General features: G+C 35.1%; 1 protein-coding gene across 1 annotated transcript in view; it reads left to right on the forward strand.

The window, feature by feature from the left end:
- The window catches only part of TRDN (triadin), a 386702-nt gene that overhangs the window by 312974 nt on the left and 48381 nt on the right, over window positions 1–25347 (forward strand). The window contains exons 24-26 of the mRNA XM_021088731.1: window positions 2144–2182; window positions 24438–24464; window positions 25167–25196. Coding sequence (XP_020944390.1) covers window positions 2144–2182; window positions 24438–24464; window positions 25167–25196 — 96 coding nt within the window. The remainder of the gene's footprint in view (window positions 1–2143; window positions 2183–24437; window positions 24465–25166; window positions 25197–25347) is intronic.

The raw sequence follows: 25347 nt of genomic DNA on the forward strand, positions 1-25347 counted from the left end.
CAGATCCAAGCCATATCTGTGACCTATACCACAGCTCACGGCAACACCAGATCCTTAACCCACTGAGCAAGGCCAGGGATCGAACCCACATCTTCATGGATACTAGTCAGGTTCATTACTGCTGAGCCACAATGGGTACTCCAGGACATTGAATTTATCTCTAACTCTAGAAACATGAGATGAATCAGTTTCTTCCAGGACTGTAGATTTGCAAGAGGGAGCATTTAATCTTTCTCTACACTCTGTTTTGTTCAACTCATTCATTCAACAATATTTATTGATCATATATCGTACATCAGATATTTGAGCAAATGCTGATATCTGAGTTGTGAACAAGACACAGCTTTTGCCCTTATGGAAGTTAAAATCTAAAGAGTAGATACAGACAGTAAATAAAAATAAATTCAAAAAATTGTATAACAGGGAGTTCCCACTGCGGCTCAGCAGTAACGAACCCAACTAGTACCCATGAAGATATGCATTCAATCCCTGACCTCACTCAGCAGCTTAAGGATCTGGCATTGCTGTGGCTGTGGTGTAGGCTGGCAGCTGCAGCTCTGATTCAACACTTAGATTGGGAACTTCCATATGCAGCAGGCGTGACCCTAAAAAGCAAAAAAAAAAAAAAAAAGTGTATAATAAATTTTATATAATATTAAGGCACATAGAAAACACTAAAATATATACAAAACAGAAACAGACTCACAGACATAGAGAACGTACTTGTTGCCAAGGGGAAGGAGGAAGGGAGTGGGATGGATCACAGAAAGGGATTCTGGGGTTGGTAGAGGCCAACTATTACATTTAGAATGGATAAGCGACGAGGTCCTGCTGTACAGCACAGGGAACTATATCCAATCTCTTGGGATAGAACATGGTGGTAGATAGTATGAGAAAAAGAATATATATATATATATATATATGTATGTATATATATATATGTTGTATATGACTGGGTCACTATGCTGTACAGTGTAAATTGGCACAAAACTGTAAATCAACTATATTTAAAAAAAAAAAGAAAACTTTAAAATGGCAGATATCCTAACCAGTTAAGTGAATGTGTTAACTAAAAAGAGAGAAATAATGCGCCAGAGACCGTGGAAGTGCAATAATAGCACTGATATCACTTTTTACAGGATGAGCATTCAAGTATTACAGAAAGTAGGGTGTGAATGGCTATGTAATTCTCTATTATTTAAAATTCTGCAGTTAAGCAAATGAGTTTTTTTGTTGTAATTTTAACTCTAGAAAATGAGACTCTATTAGGCTAAAACCCAAATAAAGCCAGTTAGCACTGTCCCTGACACAAAGTCTATACTCAGTAATATCCCAACCACTAGGTCAGATTTTCTGCTCTTTGAAAGGAGGAAAAATCGTAATGTACTAGAACCCTCTATTAGTCAAAACAAGACTTTATGCCAAGAAAGGAGAACTCTGAGTCCAAGGAAAATTGTCTAAGTAAGAGGAAGGACTGAGAAAAATGAAAATATAGTCAATTATTATACTGGTTGGGAAAGTGTTATTTAGCTCAAAAAACTATGTGTGTATCCTATACTGATACTAAACTAAAATGCAGAATTTCTAGACAAAATTCATTGTCCTGGACAATAAGAAAGATAAATACTTAATTTTAATATGCTTATATTATAGCAGAAGCTAAGGCAATTTACTTTATAAAAATAATAATTATACTAGTTTGAAATGATTAAACTAACCACTAGGTGGAGCTCCATGTATTCAACGTATGTAGTCAAAAATAGAAAAATGCTTATATTTGCCAAATTAGGAACAATTCCAACACTCTTTTTCCTGAGCAGTTTTGGTTAATTTCCTTATTTGCAATAGTTAGAGAATTTATGAATCATAAGAGATGGGCTCTTGTTAAAGACAAAAGTGTCAAATTATTATTATAGTAGTATAAAATTTTTTTAACTGGGTTTTCAAATTCTTTGTATAAGTTACTTTATAGTTTACTAGAAATATATGTTCCATTGTATATTGATAAAAATATGTAATTGTAATTTAAATTGAGACAAATTAGAAAAATCTACTAAACCTGCCTGTTGATCCACTCAGTACTGATTTTTAATTGCTTATTTTTAAATTTTTTTTTGTGTGTGTATGTATATTTTTACTGCAGAACCTGAAATTAAAAAAGATGAAAAGATGTCCAAAGCAGGTAAGGACACTTACATATAAATATGTATTCTGTTTATAATGAACAAGACTGGTTTTACAATCAGGGCTGTGTAAGTCTTTGAGATACTGAAAACATTGAAAAAATACCCCATATATTTTCATTGTAATAAGCAATAAACAAATGTATACTAAAATTAATATAGCTTCTATATTCTGGCAGCAAATTTTGGATAAGTTTGTCAAAACATTGGAATATATGCTGCCCCTTATTTATCTACTAGGCAATTGAGCAGTTTACAAAGTGCTGAGGAGACAATTTGTATTTCAGAGGATTCACCCAGACTGTGACAGATCCCTCAACCTAATTCTTATAATTGGTTGAACCTTATGAAGTCACCTATACTCGAATATCTTTTACCTCAAAAATAGTAGTTTCATATGGTTCAGTGTAAACCGGTTCAACCATTTTCTTTCCCACTAATTAAATATCCAAATATTCTTTGGAGAGGTAATCAATTGCCTTATTTGACCATCAGTTTGATAATTGGAATACTTTTAAAAGAGACTTTCTGAAAACAGCTTTTGTTGGAAAGGAAGATAAGAGATTAGCTGGTCTTTCTTAAGACAGAGTTATAAAGTTAGAGGAAGGAACATCATAAAATAAGTGCAGGGAAAAAAATGACTAAAATTCCCAAGGAAAACTCAAAGTAATTACAAATCTTTTTAAGGCTAACCCTATTCCATATAATTGATATTTATATAAATATATTTACATGTCTATATCTACATATGCCAAAGAAGGTTAGTCTATATCTCTCTATACAGTGAAAGTGATGTTATGTACATGCAAACATTCATATCCTTGGTCTTAAAATTTTTTATATACTCATTTTTACAAATTTTAACATATATTTAAATAATCCTTACTTTGTCATTCTATATATGGATTAAATTTAACCTGGGAGTTCCTGTCATGGCTCAGCAGTTAACGAACCGTACTAGTATCCATGAGGATGCAGGTTTGATCCCTGGCCTTGCTCAGTGGGTTAAGGATCCAGCGTTGCTGTGGGCTGTGGTGTAGGCTGGCAGGTACAGCTGTGATTTGACCCCTAGCCTGGGAACCTCCATATGCTATGGGTGCGGCCCTAAAAAGACAAGAAAAAAAATTAATCTAAATCATTGTTACTTCTACTGAAAGTAGTACCAATGAATCAAAACAAATTTGTTTTTGTACTTTTAGTGAATGAACATAATCATTTTAAGTGAATTTATAAAACCTGAATGTATGCATTCTCTGGAAGATAAATGGAATAGTGAGCAATTTTAAACTGAGAAAAATGCATGACAGAGACAAAAATTATACATTGAGTCTTAACATCAAAAGTTATAATCGAGCTTTAGATATATCTACAGAAAAGGAAAAAACTACAAATAAAATTTTCTCTCCTGTTAGCATTCTTACTGATGTGAGCAAAAGATTGCTGATCAGATAAAATGTGCTTGATGTTGCCCCTTGCTAGCCTAATATTGTACTTTATGCTTTATTTTATTTTTGCTATATAATGGAAAAACTAATACATGTGCTATAAATTTCCTGTGATTAGTTTACATTAAATATTTATTTCTATTTGTATATTATATTTATTTTTATCTTCCTAAAAGGAAAGAGAAATCAGCATTACTGGCATGTTATTGTAAAGTGTAATCAATTAACAATTTATTGAAAACATATATTATACTAATATCACTGCCGTATGTCAAGAATTGTGCTTAGTGATACAAAATTTAGAAACAACTGATAAGATATTGTTTCTATTACAAGAGAACAAAATCAAGGGCATAGATATGAACTATTCAAAGATGGCTACATGCAATTTGTCTTATTAATGAAGAGTGCTCTAGGAGTCTAAAGAGAGGGGTGGTTCCTGTAGACTTTGTCAACCAGTGAAAACTTCAGGGGGGTGGTGGATTAAGCTGGGATTTTAGGAGTACACAGGGGCATTTGAGCAGGAAGGTGATTATAAAGCATGGTGGAAGCTAGCTTCATAGTAGAAATACATGAATTTCACTCTCCTGTGACTTGGTAGGCATGTGACTTTATTTAAATTACTTAACGTTTCTGAGTTTCAATATTCTTATCTGTTGACTAAAAATCATACTTAGCTGGTAAGGTTGTTGTAAGAAATAGAGTTGATGTAGTTTCTATTTGATGTAGATTCAATAGACTGTAGCTCTGTTTAGGAGTTAACCTGGAGGTAGCAGTGAGCATGGCAAAAGCAGGAGGCAGTAAGGAGAGAACCGAGGACTAAAGGGGATTCCAGGGGCCACCTAAGGAAGAGAAGATGACAAGATTTCAGCAGTGATGTGTGGCGATTAGAGCATGGCTCTGGAAATCTAGGAAAGGGAGTTTAGGAAACCAGGGTGGAAAGTTTAGATTTTTAGAAAGTTAATGAGAAGAAAGTGTTATCATAAGTCCTATGATGACACACAGGGTTAAATCCTATAGAAAGAATTTCGAAACAGAGATTTGACCCAAGAACTTTTATAATCGTCTAAGTATTAAAAAAAAAAGATGGGAGAAATTGATGGAGAGAGGTGCAGAGAGGCAGCAATAAGAAAGTGTTCGGTTTACTTTAAAGATTGTTTATAATCATGACAAATACTCTGTGTGGGATTATTAGGAATTCAGTTTTTTAAAGTCACAGGACCTAGAAACACATTGGAAAATAGTAATAACATCTTGTTATATATACCCTTCCACTTATATGAATACAAATAATTTGAAAACATGATCATACTCTCTGTGCTGTGCTATCACTGCTTTTGTAATTGTCAAACCATTTCACAGAAAAAGGCTAGACACTGAAGACATTAGCTATAGATAACCCAAGTTCTCAAGCATGAAGGAATGAAGACAGTGATCAAATGTAGATGTTGCAAAGGCAATGTAGGCAGGATGGATGCTAGGGGACCTTCCATAGAGAGGTCTAGAAACACTGGGAAATAGGGAACATTCCCAAATCCTCACCCCTGGGCTTTGTATCCAGAAGTTTAGAGGTTTAGCGTTAGAAGACAAAGGAGAAAAGGATTTCTTCAAGAAAAAATGAACATGGAGGGAAAAGACAAGAGAATGAAGTGCATCTTCTTGGAAAAATAGAAGAACTGGTAAAGAGAAGGAAAGCGGGTGATGTGGGAGATCAGGGGACACCACGCATCAGCATCCTAAAGCCGGGGCGCTTCAAGAAGTAGAAAAGTCAGCAGTCTGTGTCTCACAAAGGTCAAGGGACATGATGACTGAGAAAAAGCCATTATATTTGACAGAAACTTGTCATTTTGTGACCTATTGGAAAGCATTTTCAGTAAAGTGGTGGAAGAAAAAAGCAGTGGAATTGATAAGAAATTATCAATAATAAATGGAGGCAGAGCACAAACTACTTTTTTTTTCAGGAGTTAGTTGTTAAAAGAAGGCAAAAGATGGAGTTCATGTCTTGGCTCAGTGGGAACAAACCCGACTAGTTTCCATAAGGATACAGGTTCAATCCCTGGCCTTGCTGAGTGGGTTAAGGATCTGATCTGCCCTTGCTATAAGCTGTGGTGTAGGTTGTAGATGAATCCTGGGTTGCTGTGGTTGTAGCATAGGCTGACAGCTGCAGCTCTGATTCAACTCCTAACCTAGGGACTTCCATATGCCGCACCTGCAGCCCTGAAAACAAACAAACAAAAAGACAAAAAAAGAAAAGAGGCAAAATATTATATTCCAGCAGGTGAAATCAATGAACTAGGTTTGTTGTCTGCATTTGTGATAGGATGGGGCATTTCAGGGAGAGGAGGAGCATGCAGTCCAAAGGAAAATATTAATTTGGTGAGAACTACCCCAGATAAGAAAAGTGTTGCAGAGTTGCTTTTGTGGCTCAGTGGGTTAAGAACCAGTGAGGATGCAGATTCAATTCCTGGCCTTGCTCAGCGGGTTAAGGATCTGGCATTGCCTCAAGCTGCAGTGTAGGTCACAGACATAGCTCAGATCCTGCATTGCTGTGGCTGTGCGGTAGGCCTGCAGCTGGCAGCTCCAATTCTACCCCTAGCCTGGGAACTTCCATAAGCTGCAGGTATAGGAATAAAAGGAAAAATAAAGAAAATCATTGAGGTGCACACTATAGGTGGAGGGCATTAGCTTAATTATGAAGAAGAAAAAATTTCCCCTGAGCTTTGAGGAAATAATGAAAGGATAGATTAAGGCTGAGTGTCCATGAGGACTCTCCTCCTGAGTGATCTTTTCACCTAAATTCTCTTCTCTGAAGGTGACCACTAATATGTCTGTTGCCAAATCCAGGGAATAGTTTTTTTGCTTCATATTATGTTGACCCTCAAATAATATCTGACCGTGTTCACCAAGTCTTATTTCTCAAAAAAAAAAAAAATCTTTCTTCATCAGACACAAAATCGTTTAACCACAGTGTTAAAAATAAAACAACAGTCATAATTAGCAGCAAAAGAAAGATGGAATAATCACACAATTTAATAAAAAACTAATTTTTTCTCTTAAAAGTATTGCTGTTGTGCATCATTCAACCTTGAATAAAATTTTAGAAATTAAAAAAAAGACAAAAATGGCTACTTTTTTAATACTAAAGCAACATTGTAGCAATTATTTATTTTTGACATGGCATATTATTAGCTACTGAATTCTTTAATTTTTACCCACCAGTGAAAATGATGACAAACAGGACATGCATTTCATTAGGTAATTGGAGAACACCTAAGTGTTCTTTTCAGGAAACAGCGGACCTTAATTGTAAGTAGTAATATAATTAAAAACAAAAAAGACCTGCAGAAGTAATAAGCAATAATTTATTTTTCTTAGTTATCAAGAAAATTAAAATTCATAAACAAAATCTTCTGAGTCTGTGTAACTGCATTTCTAACTGCCTAACCCAGCATCTTCACATGGTTATACTGTCTGCTTATCACTTGTTTAAAATTGAACTCAATATCCTTTACATTCTCTTTTTCTTTTGTTTCTTATTTTTTTAGTGATTAGTAGTTTTACTCATAGAAAAATACATGTCCTCTTTTAATAAATTCAGATATTACAGATATGCACAAACTAAAAGCAAACATTATCTTCTTTTCCTCTATTCCATTGTTCTTTCCTAGAATTAATGGTTTTAAACGGGAGGTTTTCTTTCTGGGCATATAATCTTATCAAAGGCACATACACAAGCACTGATATTCATCATATATATAGTCACATTCATATATATATATGTATTTTTACCCTAATAGATTTACTCTTATATCATTTGTTCTGTATTCATAATGGTTTTTAAGGTCAGTGACAGAGATATACATCATTATTTGTAACTATTAAATGTTATTTCTTTCTGTGGAAAATAGAACCATTATTTATTTCCCTTGATATGCATTTAGATTATTTCTAATTTTCCTAGGTTTTTTTTTTCTCTTTCAAACAATGCTGCATGCAATCTGTGTCTGTATACATATGGCTTTATACACTTGATACAGTATTACTAAAGGTATGAGTCCAAGAAATACAAACGATAGGCCATAAGGAGTGATCAGACATTTTCAAACATGCAACTTCTCATAGAAAGGCCAAATTAGTGTTCTCTAGCAGGTGCTTAGTAAAATGCAGATTCACAGGCCCCACCTAATACCTCCTGAATAGCAGGTCTGAGAATAATGTTGAGGAATAGTAAATGATATAATATTAAGATAAAAATAAAGTCTTAATATCACGGAGTGAAAATACAGAATGAAAACAAGTGAACAGGATAAAGTCATTGCCTGGAAGACTCTTTACTTCTCAGAACAGCCCTATATGTCTCTGTCTGGTCCTGGAAGCTCCTAGTTATATGTTCTAGTTCAATATTTGCATATGAGTTTTAATTCTCTCTATAAAAGTCACTGAGAATAATTCTAAGTGCATACAATAAATCTTCCTTTCTTTTATTATCTCAAAAAATGGAACTCATGACTCAGCATTCAGTTTCATTGACTTAAACTGAGTCTTTTACAGCTTCCCCTTCACTTTCAGAACCCAGCATCCATGTAAGTACCAAGTTGGGCCTCCCAAATATGGTCTGTCCTTTTTTTCTCACCTGGTAAGACCCTATTTCTAATTCTCATCATCTCTTGCCTGAATGAATATGCAAACCCATGACTTGTTTTCGTCTCTTCTTCAGAGATCTACCACAAGCCTATGCTAATTATGTTTTTTCAGTAGGTATCTATAGGGGAACCATGTTAGATTCATTGCCACTGCATTATACTGCCTGCCCCCAACATATTTCTTCATGTAGTTTCCCTTTGTCTAATCCTCCACTACAATCCTTCCCCCCACAACATAGACATTTTAAAAGATCACTAGTTCTATGGATTTTCATTTTTTTAGTGACTTTTGAATATTTTCCTTTCACTTGAGATCCATACAAAAAGCATCTGACCTGTTTACCTTCTCACCCACCCCCTGTTCTTTCTCTATAAAAACACACCGTGAGTCCTCCAGCCTTGGCCTGTTTATATGTGTTTTTCTCTAACATCATGTGATATCCATGTCTATTGAATGGGCTTCTTCTGTATTATCTCTGCTGTGAACTGCGTAGTCTTCTCTAATCTCTAAGATAGAAAATCACTCAAAAGCTACCATAGCCACAAAAGGTCAACAAAAATACCCTTATGGAAAGGGAGGCATTGTTTAATAATTATTTTTAAAAATCTGTTTTTGATGTGTGTCTTGGTTTTGTGATACAACACATGCAGAGATAGTTTTTTAAATGTAAAAGACCAACAGAGGTCGGATGGTATAGAGGGAGGAGCTCTAGGACAATAGATACGGAATGATTTATAACAAATCACTTAAGTTCTGAGTCTTTCTATCTTTACCTATGAAATAGGGTTCCCACCAACAATATATGCCATGCTAATCTAACAGATTCATTGTGCAAATTATGTGATATAATGTACGGGAAAGTGTCTTTGAAAGCATGAAAGGAGAAATACATAAAAGGTTATCATCTCTAGGCTTGCTATTTCATGGGTGGTCCGCAAAAAAACATCAGCATCACCTGGTTGCTTGTTAGAAATATAGAATCATAGGTCCCATCAATAACTGCCAAAGAAGAATTTGGGTTTTAACAGACCCCCAAGTCATTACTATGTACTTTAAAACTTGAGAAAGACTAGTATAGAATTCACAGGCATCTATGATTGCCCTTATTTCCAGAAGAAAAATATCAAGCTTCTTCCATAAACTTGGCAAATTTAAAGTGCACATGTGCTTTTGAAAGCTTGCTTTCTAACTATTAGTTGAGGTCCTCCAGAAAATGACTGAGGACACAGCCATTCCTTTTTCCCGACATAGCATAGGCTAACGGGCACTGGGTGTACCCTGCGTATTCATTCGAGCTTAAAAAGAAAGACATGAACTTATATTTTTCTTGAAAAATGTATATGTCAAGGGTAAACTATCTTTATAATTTGCCAGCTGCCTAAGATATGGACATAATGGCTGAATGACATAAGAACAGTAAGCTCTCATACCTGTTAATCATCAAAGTATCTCTGGCTTATCTTTTTTAAAGAACTTACTCCTGATTCATTCTTTTGTTCAATTTATGTCTATCATCTTGTAAAATAAATGCATTTCAGTATTTATTTGAAAGTTACCATAGTGATCCTTCAAGAGAAATGTACATAAATTTCACTAACTGAATCTTTTGACAGAATACTTAAGAGAATTTCATTCTCTCTTGCCCTCCCTGGGTTGAGAAAAATACAGCCTAACTCCCAGGTTCTGTCTTGGGAAAGTATGTGGACAGTAATATCATTTCCTGTGATTGGAATTTCCAAGAGAAGTGGGAGATTTAGAAAAAAGAAGCTATATGTATTATGTAAAATTTTGACATATTTATTTTATAATTTTTTGTTGAGCAGTTATTATATGATAGGGGGTATGGTAAATGCAAACATACACTGGTAAACAAAGTCAAGTTCCTATCCCAGAGCTGATCATCTGACTGTGGAATGGGTAAGGGAGAGACAGGCTGAATTAGATAGTACCTGTGGGAGATGCTTTCAGATGTGTTTACTAGGCACCTGGGGAGGAAATAAGTGGTTGGTTAGGAAGCTCCCAGCAAGATGTGCTGGCTTAAATAATGGCAGTTATTGCCATCTATCAAGGGGAGTGTAATGAGAAGGAGACTCTGGAGGGGTTTAAGAAAAAGCAAGCGGGGAGTTCTCTTAGAAATTCTAGATATTGTCTCAGAAACCAGAGAGGAAAGGAGTGCAAGAAGGAGGAAGCTGTCAAAGTGTCAGATGTAGCAGAAATTAACAGTAAGGAGAAGACTGAAAAATATTCATTGGGATATTTTGATGATCTTATGAGCAGTTTTGGTGGAGCTAAATGGGCAGAAAACCGACTTACTATGTTTTGGTTGGAAGTCAGGAATTGGGGCAGGAAGTACACATTGTATACTTTGTATGTATTGTAGGCTATTATTTTAAAATCTTCTCCGAAAAGGGGGAAAGGGAATGCATTGAGTTAGGGAAAACAGCTTGGCTGAGTGAAAACAGAGAAAGATGTGACATCAGGGAAACTGCAGTTTAAATGGTTCCTAATCAATCAGAGATCTCATAGCACTGTCTTTACAATTTTACAGGGCTATAATATCTATAAGAGGTAATAACACACGGAAAAAGGTTAAAAACTAATTCCACTTTTTAAAGACCTGAGAGATAAGGGATTTATGTTTATAATACCTAAAAGGATTTCATTTTGTTGAGTTACCATTTCCTCTTCAATACAGATCTCCTCATTTGTCACTTATGTTTACCTGGATAATATTTACCCAATAGTTCATATGATACCACTTTTAATATTAAAACCTTGAACTAAGTCCTTCTTCCTTTAAAACCCATATAAGTTTATATAGCTTGGCTAAGAGTAAAAATTCAATCATAATTATTGTTATAGTTTTTCTTTCTAACAATAAAGGGGGAAGGATGTCCTCCAGCATAAATAAGGTATTTCTTGTGCTTGTATTTTGCAAAGTGTTTTGCATAGGAGACTAGTCAAAACTAGTAGTGCATGAAAGAGTTTTGAGGTTAGGTAAGTCTGGGAAAAACCCTTGGAGTTCATCCTAGTTATGAACACATTATGAAAGGCCGATAGTAAAGAAATCTCCTGGACACATTTTCATCTGATGTTTCTCAAAATTTTCAACTAAGGTATCCTCTCTGTAAGATAATAGCACTGTTTAGCTGAACACACTGTGAAAAACTGGTGTCTTATATTTACTTTCTTAAAAGATTTGGGGAAGCAGTAAAGCAAGTATAATAGAACTCTAAAAATTAGTGCAATATATTTTTTTTAAAAAATAAAAATTAAATGAGAAAGAGTGGAAACAATGTTTGTATTGCATTAGAATTATGAAGATAAGCTAACATGAATAATAAATTTATACCTACGTATTGCTATCTCAAGCTTTCATTTTATTTTTTTCCCACAAACAAGACAAAAATTTCTACTGTAGATTTTTGGGAGAGAGGGCAATTATTCTCTTTCAGGATAAAAAAAATATATATATAAAAACCATGCTGACAAGAAAAGTTGTCAATTACCAACATTGTTAGCAAGTGGTATTGGTGATAAATACTTCATAAGTATCCTTACAGACAGTCATGTAAATGCAGTAGGTCAGCCATCATTTCTTTTATAGATTAAGGTTTACTAAGTAGTTTCTAGATACATGTCATTATTATGCTACAAGGGTTTATTACCACAAAGAAGCTTATAATAAATCAGGAAAACCAAGTTGATTTGTACTGTTTAAGTTCAAGGACATTTATTGAATATCAATAGATCCAAATCCTAGAAAATGAAAAAAATAACCAATATTGGTGGAGCAATTAATCAAGATTTATTCACATCATACATAATATAATTTGATCTTATAATAATCTTGAGATTTAAGTTTCACTGTTTTGCTCAAGTTACCACAAGGAAGCTGAAATAAAGATGAAATGCATCCCCAGGATACAAAATTTATAGATGGGATTACCTGGCTTCTTTCAAACACTTAGACTTTCGAACACTTAGACTCAACTTGATTTCTAAGGCAGTGAGCAAATGACTTACAATGTCACAGGTTGTCCTCTTTGACTTCAGGGTAACATGAAATATAGTGTACTTTGCTCTTGCCAGTGTATCAGGGCAACAGTTTGCTGCCAGATTTAGAACCTCAAATATATTGTTGTTATTCTATTCTCAGAAAAATTTTAAATAGGAGTGATGGGGGCAGGGGTGGAAAACAAGAAAATGTTGGGGTGGTGGTATACGTGTTTTATATTGAAAGCTTAAAGTAACCTTTAGATAAATCTGGATGATACTAATAACAAATTGTGGCAGTAGTTCATATGTTCCTTAGGGCAGAATTTTTGCTCATTCGTTTCATTCATTAGTTGTGCCTAAAAGAGTTCCTAGCACAAAGTAAGAGCTCAGTAAATGTTTTCTAATGACCAAATGTGGTAAGAGTTTATTTATTCAGTCAAGTGGACCTGGAAGTCTGTTTCCTAATTTATTAAAATGAGAAATTGAACTCATGAGGGTAACTATAAATGTTAAAGTATTTTATTTAAATGCTGAGCATGTTTTAGGGCACAAAATAAACTTGTAGTATGTTAGCTGTCAATTATGTCAATAAGTACATGAGACAACTTTCCAGAATTAAAATTTGGGTCAGTCTTTCAAAATTGGAGATAGACAAAATCATTGGCCATTAGGTTTATAGAAACAAAAGCAGTTTTTCTTTTATGGAAAGAAGAGATGACCCTTTTCCAGTTTAACCTTTGAATGTTGACCACTTCTGCCCTAAAATCTTCTCTTTTTTATCTATGATAATGATTTGAGTGCTGTAGTCTGAAAAGTTTTTCTGATGAAATTTATCTTCTAGAGATTGGGAGATGAAATATTTCTTGGCCAGTTCACACAGTCATAGTCCTATTCGTAGCTTCCGAATCAATCTATGACAGGTAGAGTTTTGAAAAGAGAGGTGCACACTCTGGGAATCTTGGAAGTCTTCTCTATCAAGAGAAAACAGAAGAATAAAAAGAGCTTTGTTGAAAATTACTAAACTCTACTTATGCATTAGTGTTAACAGAAAGACACTAATTAGATATTTCTTCCTCTTTATGTATTTCTTCAATGACATATATCCTATACTCCTTTAAAAGTCATAATTTTTAGTTTTCAGGTTTTCCTTAGAAAGCTCGTCTTCTATAATTTATGGGAATAAAAATGCAGTTTTTTTGCCCTTTATATAAAATTTTCACTGGAAATTCCCCTTCCCATTTTCAACCAACTCTAAAAACTAATTGAGGAAAGTGGAAGTAATGAGATTTGAATTGAGAGCTTTTAAGGTGGCAAAAGCAATTCACTAATGAAAGCATTATTACTTGCTAAGGAAGAAATTGATGATCTGGCTCTTCTGAATTAAAAACCAAATAAAACCACTCAAGAGCTTTTTAAATACTTGCTTGTTAAAAAGTCAACTGTTAGAAAGATTTCTGTTTCCAAGCAATTTGTGAGTTACTCTGATAGAATATTACAAAATTTTTAAAAATTCAATTTTCCCTCATATTAATGTATTGCTTAGTGTATATCTTCTTTCCTATTCTAAAATTACTTGAACCTCTTCTCAATCTCCTTTTTTCTTTCTTCTATGAATAAACATTCTTATATACTACTTGTAAAATTCAGTATATCATCCAGTTTTAAAAACAAGGCTCTTAGCTGAACTTTTTCAATTTAGTAGATGAACACAGTGATATTTATATCCAAAAATATTTCTCAAGCCAGTGATGAAGTGTTATACATGTTTGTGATGCTTCAAAAATGATTTATATTTAATAACTGAGTCATATTCTAGAGGAAAATGTTTCAGATATTTCTTGTGGACAAACATGAGGAATCTTCCCTTTTCTTTCACATGCTGTTCAAGTTGAGCTCTTAATGACACAAGACATCTTAAGAAAGGAAATTGAGACTATTTATTTGGGTGTAGTAGAAATGATAAATAATGTTAACTACATCTTTTCTCACATCCCTGGTTTCAGAAGAGACTATTCTAGAGCTCAGGAACTGACATTAATGTGACCAGTAACTAACATGACAGAAATAATGGTTCCTTTGGGGTCATACCTGCCTACTTTACACAGGCTTATCTAAATTCAGACATTTTACTGTGCTCACCTCCTCACAAGCCCTTCACCCTAAACTATGCCCTAAACAATACCCTGACCTTTAAAATAAGGATTGGATTATTTCACTGGGCTTACATCATAGTGGGAACTCATTTCTACTGTCTCATTTTCCCCCAAGACCCACTTAAAGGATCAGGATGTGATGGAGAGGGTCATATAGTTTAGTAAATCTTGATAATTAAATCATGCTTGTGCCAGGTGGTACAAATCAATTGAAAAAGCTCTCCAATGCATTTTATATTCCAGGAAAAAACTACACGAGTCACAGCTAAACATGGTATATAATTTTCTCCTTTTCTTAGATGAAGCACTGAAAACATTAATAAGAAATCCCATAGGCAAACTTTCAAATGTTTTATTTTCACGTATCCCAGATCAAAGTGATCACAATACAATTTTGAAAAAATATCCTATGTAGAGGAAAAAATGGAAGATGTCTGTTGATTATGTGTTTTATTGAAGGGACACAGAGTTAAAAGAACTCTCTCATTTTTGCAGCCCTTTCCCAAATATTTTAGCAGCATCTTCTTTGGGTCATCAGTGGGAATGTGTTTAGCATGTGCATTATTTAAGAGAGCAATCCTCCATTTATACAGAGTTATCACTTTTTATTAAACACAATTGTTATTGACTATGTGTGAGATAATGCACAAGTGCAAAGGCTACAAAGGTGGTAGTTGCAGTCTTTGGTGAATTTCATAATTTATTAGGGGAAGGCAAATGAGTAAATAATTACAAAGTATTGCTAATAATTATAATTACAGGGACAATGGCTTACATAGGATATGGAGATTATAGATGAGGGGTATTTAACCTACCATGGAAAGAGGTCAGGAAAGGCTTTGTGAGGGGGACAGTTGCTGAGCCGAGTCTTAATAAATGAGAATGGTATGGTAAAAGGTGGTAAGAAGGAGAAAGGACATCAGATGAGAAAGGAACCTGGAGGCTGAAAATGATGTATTGGAAGCCATAATGGAAGAAAAACCTGAGGAGGCAATGAACAAGTGGAAGTATACCCAAATATGTTTAGGAAATGAAATCAACAGGACTCTGAACAACTGAATGGGATGGCAAAGCATGGCAAAGAATTTTGGATGACTCTAGCCTCCTGGTTGGAACTGTAGGTGGAGTGTGGTATCTCTTACCAATACAGGAATGTGTTTAGAGAAGAGAATAATAGATAATGAGTTCAGTTTTGAATTTATTTTATTTTATTTTATTTTATTTTTTTTTTGCTTTTTAGGGCCTCACCCATGGCATATGGAGGTTCCCAGGCTAGGGGTCCAATTGGAGCTGTAGCTGCCAGCCTACACCACAGCCACAGCAACACAAGATCCAAGCCACATCTGCAACCTACACCACAGCTCATGTCAACACTGGGTCCTTAACCCACTGAGTGAGGCCAGGGATCAAACCCACAACCTCATGGTTCCTAGTCGAATTCATTTCCACTGCGCCACAATGGGAACTCCAGTTTTGAATTTATTAAGTTTGAAGTTCCTGTGGCATATATATTTTTCCTTAGAAAGTTGCATATGTGAGTCAAGAGTGGAATAAGTCCATTGAGCTCTTTATATTCTATTCCTCTCCAACTTTTCAAAGGATATGTGTCATACCTAGAATCAATATCATTTTCTCTGCCCTTTGAAAGAGATGAACCTAACATGGCCTTTCAACCAAATATAATTTCTTTGACTGTCACCAGGATTAAACTCATCCATAATAATTCAGTTTCAATTAAAAAAAAGTAAGCTTTATAGAGTAAATATTCTTGGGAGACTGAAGGGCTTAGCAGTACTAAATGCTGAGTCAACACTTGCTGAATGAATTATTGAAAAGTTGAATAATTATGGTGTACTGTCAGTGCTATATTAAGTCCTATATCCCCCCCCAAAAAAAAACCCTCAAAAGTAATGGTTCTGATTAACCTCTATCTTCCTGTTGCTTCCCTTAACTTTCTCTGTTCTGGTGATGGTGCAAACAAAATATTTGCTGCTAATATTCATTCATGAGGCTAATATTTCATCAGCCTCACTTTAATTGCTTTTGAACATCAAGAAGCAGGACCCCAAAAGTCCCTCACTGCACATTTGAGGCAAAATATAAGATAACTGACTGAGAGGCATCGTGAAAGCAGAATTGTCAAAGATAAGATGCTTGAATAACTGAAAAGATTTCATAGAAAGTTATTGTAATGCAGCCACAAGAAATTTAACGAAATAATCAGGGCCTCAAAAACTTAGCATAGTGAGGCTAAAAAAATCATTTCTGTATACAAATTTCACTGGATTTGTACATCCAGGAGGCCACATAACCACAGTAAACTTAAAGAGCTTTCCAAACACTATCTCAATATATTGCCAAGTACTGCTGTTTTTAAATGTGCAGAAAACCATGACACCCCAACATTTTTTACTCCTTATATGCTAGACTGCATTTATATTTTCTTTTTAATGCTGACACCTGCAGCATATGGAAGTCCTGGACTAGGGGTCAAATTGGAGCTGCAGCTGCTGGCCTACACCACAGCCGAAGCAATGCCAGATCCAGGCCACATCTATGACCTATGCTGCAGCTTGTGACAGTGCTGGATTCTTAACTTACTGAGCAAGGCCACATCCTAGCAGAGACTATGTTAGGTCCTTAACCCTCTGAGCCACAACGGGAACTCCCAGATGGCATTTCTCTCTCTCAAAACATGAAAGAATAATTCTTGCAAAAATTTAGTTCCAATTGTTAAAAGCAATTCTTGCTTACCAAATGGCTTCTAAAAGTCTAAAAGCCAATTTTCACAGCCTTAATTATAATTTCTTTCCCTGATTTCCAGCACCATGTAAGTAATGCTAACTCTCACATGTTTCTATTAAATCTCTAAAATATATTTTTGAATGTTAGGTAAAAAATAATATATTATTTTTTCAACCAAGTAACTTTATATATTACATTTGATGAGTTGCCTGTGTATGCAAATGTCTCTGTAGGAAAAAACATTTTTTAACTCAAATTCATATACAAATAAGAAAAGATTTCCTCTTAGAATTTTATAGTATATTTTATATAGTTAACATTTATACTTTTCCATTTTGATTTTGATAATTAAAAGATTAGAAAACTTCATAAAACCCGTAGCTGAGTAATAATGGCTTCTAGTAAAAGTAATACAATCTTTGAACTGATTCAAGCATCCCATAAAAGTCCTTATAATATTTTCTTCCCTCCTCCAAGTGGCTTTCTTGTTCAATATGTATGGCACAAAGTTTAGATATTAATCTCCAAGTCGATTTAAAAGGTAAAGTGCCTATTAGGTAGTTTTTTTGGCTAAGATATATATCTAGAACAGAGCTACCTTCTGCTCTGTACTAAATAGCTGTGTAAATAGATATATGAAACAGACTCACTGGTCTTAATAACAAGGTTTGTTAATCTACCTTAGATTTAAAAATGTGCTTCCACAGCAGAAAATCTATCAGGAATTGGGTAAACAAGACTTACTAAAGAGCCATAAGCCAAAGAGGAATTAATGCTGCAACATTTCAGGTTGATTATCCAAACTGTTTTCTCCCTTTTAAATGACTTACTATTTAGATTTGAATTAATATTTAATATAAGTATATTATTTTATACTTGGATAAGGCCTTAGAAATCCTCTAATCTAACTTCCTCTTTTCTTCTTGGAAAAAGAGACGCAAACAAATTAAATGGCCCTGTCAAGGTTCCACAGTAAATGAGTGTCTGAATGGGAATCAGACCCAGCACTTAACATATGTTATCTAATGCTTGTCCAAGCATACTACACAATAAATATTTTCTGATTATACTAGGACAAAATTTATTAATTTTTTTCAGATATTACTTTCAAAAATCCTTAATAGATGTAGATGTAGACAGACTATTCCTTCATGTATATAATCTTATATTGCTATGATTTTTATCATTCATGTGTCTAATATTTTAGTATATTTTGGCACTTAATTTTTTCCCTTTTACTTTCTTTTTTTTATTTATTGGATACAACCATTACTTAAAGTCTATGCATAGTAAGGGTAGAAATGGGAAATACTGCATTTATATTTTATTTGTTTTTAATACAATTCAAGACATTTAGAAAATACAGAAAATATAAAAGCTATAATAGAAATATAAAAAACTAAAATCCCTATAAGTAAAATGAAAAAAATACATGTATGTATGTATATTCTTATTATATTGCTACTTAATATTTGAAGTGTATTCTGTGGATACAGAGCCAATTACCACTTCCATGAGAACGTCAAGATTACAGTGATTTGGTTTCCTTTGTAAAAATAAAGTATTCTCTGTCATATGAATTTGATTTCACATCACATTCTTTACAGATCTCAATCACAAACATCTGAACAGAATATTACTGTCATCCATATTGAAACGTTGACACACTATAATCAACATAAGCATGTTCTTTTTTTAGCTTTATCCATTTATGTCTCAGTAGATTGAAAGCTTTCTCTGATTCTAATTAAGCCATATTTGTTGAAATATGACATACACAATTAGTTTGAACTCAGAATTGTAAAAAATAGCTTATGAAACAAAACTATAGTTTTTTGTTAAATGAATGGTGTTAACAGATGCAGCCATTTATTCAATAGTGGTTCTCCAACTTCAGTCAACATATATCAGATATACCAGGCAGACTAGCCCACTCCTAGAGTATATGATTTTGAAGGTAGGGGGTTGGGTTGAGAATTTACATTTCTAAGTTCCCTAGTGATCCTGCTGTTTGAGAACCACTGCCTTAACGGAATTCTCCTCCAACAGCATTTCTATGCTTGTCCTTATTGCTTATTGCAACCTAAATATAGACCTTAGGGAATACATAGGCTTAGACTGTGTATAAACACACATTTACATGCACTTTAGTCATTTATATATCTGCAGATATGTTTGCCTGTGAAGTTTCAACAGATTTTAAACTGGTATATACTCTCATAATTGAATTATGCGATCATGCAACTAGAATGTGAAAGAGCTAAAGAATATTTAGGACTGACATTAGCAAGAAGGTGATATAGGCATTTCTAGTGTTCATTTACTCCCAAGAAACATCAATTTGAACAATTATCTGTGAATGAGAATTCCTTCACAAGAGCCAAGGATTCCAGGTGAAGAATTAAAACACCTGGATGAAGCAAAGAAACAATAAAAGATACATTGAGAAGAGGAGGAAAAATAGATCCACTTTACCCTCACCTTCCTTCCCCAATCCCTGACAGCCCAACTCAGAAAAGGACACCTTTCTCATGGGAGGAGAGTGAAGTGAGTGCCCCACTTCACCACAGATGCCAGAGCTGGTCTGAATAATAAATGGGAGGTAGACAGATGAAGAGGAGGAAGAATGTTCTAGACAGATAAGCATTTAAGATATCCCAGAGGCAAAAAAGACCTTAAGATGGTTTTTAGAAATATGATGCTTCAGTGTAACTTGAACATAGAGTTCAAAATGGTAGAGAGAGAAGAGGGTGATGAGCTGCAATAGTTAGATTCATCAGTAGCCTCATAGACCAGGCAGAGGCACCTGGAGTTGCTAAGATAGTATGTGCTTTAGACTGAGATGTGCTATGTGAAATGTCCAGACAGGTATTCCAGAAAATCTCTCTGACTACAGAATGGAAAGACTGGTAGGGAAAAAAAGTCTGTGTTTTCATGACCAGTTTGAGCATTCTTGGAAATTACGACGAGAAGTAGTGGGGAATTAGCTTAAAGTACTCTGTTTCCTAGGCCTGTGGTAACTAGTGCTGAAAACTGAATGGCTTAAAACAACAGAAATTTATTCTCTCATAGTTCTTTAGACCAGAGTCCAAAATCAAGGTTTAGGTAGGACTGTGTTCTCTTTGAGGATTTTGGTGGAGAATCTGTTCCATGCCTTTCTCTCAGCTTCTGGTGTTGCTGGAAATCCTTGGTGTTCCTTGGCTTGTAGGTGCATCATTCCAGTCACCGTCTTTGCCATCACATGGTTCTCTCCCTGTGTATCCTCACCTCATCTTCCCTTTGTACATGGCCATTTGTGTCTCTTCTCCTCGTTTATAGGGACACCAGTCATATTAGATTAGGATCCAGTCTAATAACCTCATCTAACTTAATTACAGCTGCAAAGACCTTATTTCCAAATGCGGTCACATTTATGATCTACTGAGTGTAGGACTTCAACGTACTTTATGGGTGAACACATTAAAATCTTTAGCACAAAATATGAGGAGAACAGCAGGATTATTAGAGAGTTGTTAGAGGGCCGCAATTGATATTGAACTTGGAAATAAGTACATATGGGAGAAGGCATGTGAAGAATCAGCTCTGAAACCCAGATTTCATTATTAAAAACTTTGTGGTAATAGATAGCTGTCCAGTATTTATCACAACCTAATTGTAGGAATTAGCAGAACTTTTAAGTCAAGATTTTCTTAACCTGGCTGGCTTCAAGAGCATAATTGAACATCTTTAGATTTGCACACAATCTGTGTGTGTGTGTGTGTGTGTGTGTGTGTATTTAATGTGTTTTTTGTGCATGTTTCTTAGGATTGTGTCAACAGAATTGTTAGATTTTCAGAAAGAAACATGACTGTTCAGTATTCCAAATATCACTGCAGTGAATCTTTATACCTTCAATTTTATCCTTAGGTTTAAGGAGAGTACATAGCTGTATACCTGAGCCACAGTGATTGGGCTCAAAGTAATACGTCTCTTGTTGAACTGTGCTTTGTGTAGTGTAATTGGTCCATGTTGAGAGCAGTAAGTAGAGTCCTTTGAAAACTATTACATGACTAGGGTAGGAGTATTGTTAAAGATGTTATCTACTATATTATAATCCTTATTTTTTTTTTCGTGAGCACCCATAAAGCAAATTTATCTCAGGTAATAGTACCAGGAATTGCTGTTCTTCTCTTAAACAACTTATTTGATTATAACTTATTTCATATATGGCACAAATGGGAGTTCCCATCATGGCTCAGTGGTTAATGAATCTGACTAGGAGCCATGAGGTTTCGGGTTCGATCCCTGGCCTCACTAAGTGGGTTAATGATCTGGCGTTGCTGTGAGCTGTGGTGTAGGCTGGCGGCTACAGTTCCCAATGGACCCCTAGCCTGGGAACCTCTGTATGCCGTGGGTGTGGCCCTAGAAAAGACAAAAAAAAAAAGACAAAATATATATATATGACACAAATGAGCCTTTCCACAGAAAAGAAACTCATGGACTTGGAGAACAGATTTGTGGTTGCCAAGGGGAGGGGTAGGGCGTGAGATGGACCGGGAGTCTGGGGTTAATAGATGCAAACTATTGCATTCAGGGTGGGTAAGCAATGAGATCCTGCTGTATATAGCATAGGGAACTAATATCTAGTCATTTATGATGGAACATGATGGAGGATAATGTGAGAAAAAGAATGTATATATATATATGTGTGACTGGGTCACTTTGCTGTACAGTAGAAATGGACAGAACACTCTAAACCAACTATAATGGAAAAAATAAAAATCGTTTTTAAAAAGTGTGAATTGGGAGCTCCTGTTATGGCTCAGCAGTTTAAGAACCCAACTAGCATCCATGAGGATGCAGGTTCAATCTCTGTTCTCATTCAGTGGGTTAAGGATCCAGCATTGCCACAAGCTGTGGTGTAGGTCGCAGACATGGCTCAAACCTGGTGTTGCTGGGGCCATGGCGTAAGCCGGCAGCTGTGTTTCCAATTGGACCCCTAGCTGGAATTTCCATATGCAGCAGGTGCAGCTCTAAAAAGGAAAAAAAAAAAAGCAAAACATGAATTGTATAACTGATTAGACTTTTTATCTTTGCTTGGGTACTAGAAAGCTGAGAGATGAATAGTCAGTCAAGCCAAAGTAAGCGTGTAGTAATTTTAACATGTTTTTTGTGTTCTAATATAATTTATAAATTCATATATTCTCCTACATTCATTTTGCTTGACTCAACTCCATTTATTTACTTTCCTTGTTTCCATTAATTATTATGTTATCTAACAAACAAACAATAATTGAGTGCCTGTCACATAACCATGTATTAGCTATTGTACCAGCTGTCTGAATTCAATGATGAATAAACATGATCTCCTTTCGAGAATATCTCACAGCCTAGAAGGGAAGGCATTCACTTAATATTTATAGTAGATTGTGATTAACAATAATCAATAGATCCAAAAATAATATTGGCACATAAAGGAGTGAAGTCGTCCAACCATAACAGATGATGCATTCTGAGGAAGAGATAGCTGAACCCTAAGTAGAAATTAGCCCCCAAAAAAGAAAGAAAAAAATTTTGATGACTAAAAATCAAAAGATCAAAATCTCCACACAAATGGTGATATAGTCCATGTTTGTGAAGTAGAAGACTCAAGGTATCAAATCTTCCCAACTTGATCTATAGATTCAATGCCATCTCCATCAAAATCTCGGCAAGTTATTTTATGGATGTTGACTAATTCTAAAGTTTATATGGATCAGGGAAAAACCTGGAATAGCCAAAAGAAAACTGAAGAAAAAGAACGGATACTATCCAAGTTCAACTCTTACTAGAAACTGCTGCAGTATTATTTCTATAATTTTTTCTCCTGGCCTGAAGTAGTTTTCCTGTGTGCATATGCTGGTCAGTGTTCATCTGAAGACTTGAGGGGAGCCTTCCACAAACTCCCAAAACTTTTATCTCTTTTTCTGTCTTCAGCTTCCTACTTTACATTAATCTGACCTCTGATCTCTAGCTAGCTTGGTCTCTCAAGATTCCCAGCTCCGTCTCATCAAATCAGCTCCATTCCTGCACTAACAGCCTGCAACTCTCTCAAGGCATTAAGCTGGGATAATCAGAGGGCACCTCTCATTTGCTTCTTATCACTTAAGAATCATGGTCCTTTAATGTCTGATGTCCATATCTTTTTTTTAATTTATTTTTTAATTTTTTTTGGTCTCTTGTCCTTTTAGGGCTACTCTCATGGCATATGAAGGTTCCCAGGCTAGGGGTCTAATCAGAGCTGTAGCCGCCGGCCTATGCCAGAGCCACAGCAATGCCAGATCCAAGCCGCGTCTGTGACCTACACCACAGCTCACAGCAATGCCGGATCTTCAGTCCACTTAGTGAGGCCCGGGATCGAACCCAAAACCTCATGGTTTCTAGTTGGATTCGTTTCCACTGAGCCACGACAGGAACTCCTCCAATATCTTTAGAATCATGTTTTATCTATTTTTTCCTATAGTTTCAAGTGTGGAGACTAGTCAAGTCCTTACTATTTTATCTTAGCCAGAAGTGAAAATCACTTGGACACTTTTGAGAATAAAGAGGGTGGTATAAATATTTATCTTATAGTAGAGCATGTTATGTGCTTTCTTCCCAGAAGCCAAGTAAACAGGAATTTTAAAAGAAGAAAGCTATCAGAGTTCTTGCTGTGGTGCAGTGGGTTAAGAATCCGACTGTAGCAGCTAGGTTCTTTGCAGAGGCATGGGTTCAATCATGGCTGGTATGGTGGGTTAAAGGATCCGTGTTTGCTGCGGCTGTGGTGTAAGTCACAGCTGTGGCTTAGATTCAGTTCCTGGCTCAGGAACTTCCATATGCTGTGGGTGTGGCCATTAAAAAAAAAAGAAGAAAGCAATCAACATAGTGACATACGTTCATTGATACTGGAAAGTATGGGGGAATTGGTGGCCAGAGAATATATAATAAATATACTGTTGAAACTGCACCAACAGCAGCCACCCCAGCCACAGCAGCGACAACACCAGATCCTTAACCCACTACTCCACAAGAGAATTCCCAAATTACTTTTTAATGGTGCAATGAAATTAAACTATTTTATTATTTAAAATGATTTTTCAATTAGTAACTTGGCTTGGACATTAAATATCCTATAAAATTTTAATAAAGAAAGATAGTTGGGATCTATATTGTTTGATATTGATTTTCAAATACATAATACTCTATCACATGCAATGTTGATTCACTAACAATGGATTGTCAGTTTTTAATAATTTTTAAATGTTTTCTAGGCAAAGAAGTCAAGCCCAAGTCTCCACGTATGTTACATGCATGCTCCCCACAAAAATTCAATTTTTAAATGTATGCTTTACTCATCCTCTGATTCTTTTGTCGAATGTTTTCCACAAAGTCAAAGGTTAACTATTTTGTGCACAATAATGTGCCAATTATCTTACTTGTATTTCTGAGAATTTGCTATGCTGAAATTTTCCTTCATCTTTTATTCACTGGATGTACATACCAATACCTTTCATTAACTTTCCATTAAAAATCTTAGTTCACATTTTAATTTTTTCTTAAAATAAATTTTTTGTGATTGGAAATGAGGAACCTTTACTTGCATGTATTAATCTGCTGCAATCATAAGAAGAATAAAATTAATATGGAAGATTAAAAAACAATGAATAAGAGTTCCCATCATGGCACAGCAGAAACAAATCCGACTAGGAACCATGAGGTTGTGGGTTCGATCCCTGGCCTCGCTCATTGGGTTGAGGATCTGGCATTGCCGTGAGCTGTGGTGTAGGTCACAGATGCGGCTCAGATCTTGTGTAGCTGTGGCTGTGGCATAGGCCTGCAGCTGCAGCTCTGATTAGACCCCTAGCCTGGGAACTTCCATATGCCATGTGGGTGCGGCCCTGAAAAGACAAAAGACAAATAATAATAAATAAATAAATTTGCATGAGTACAGGAAATATTTTTATATAATCATTATTATCTATGTTTCCTCACATTTTTAGAGCCACAAGTAAAAAAAGAAGAGAAGCCAGGTATGTATATTTTACATCTAGATTCATACTTGCATTTCATATTTATAATGAATAGCATACCTTTTTGCAATGGTATCCTAATGCAAATATACCAAAATATCACTCTTGAACAACTTTTTAACACAAAGATATATTTATCTATACTGTCTGT

Source organism: Sus scrofa, chromosome 1 (genome assembly GCF_000003025.6).
Source record: "Sus scrofa isolate TJ Tabasco breed Duroc chromosome 1, Sscrofa11.1, whole genome shotgun sequence".
Classification (NCBI taxonomy): domain Eukaryota; kingdom Metazoa; phylum Chordata; class Mammalia; order Artiodactyla; family Suidae; genus Sus; species Sus scrofa.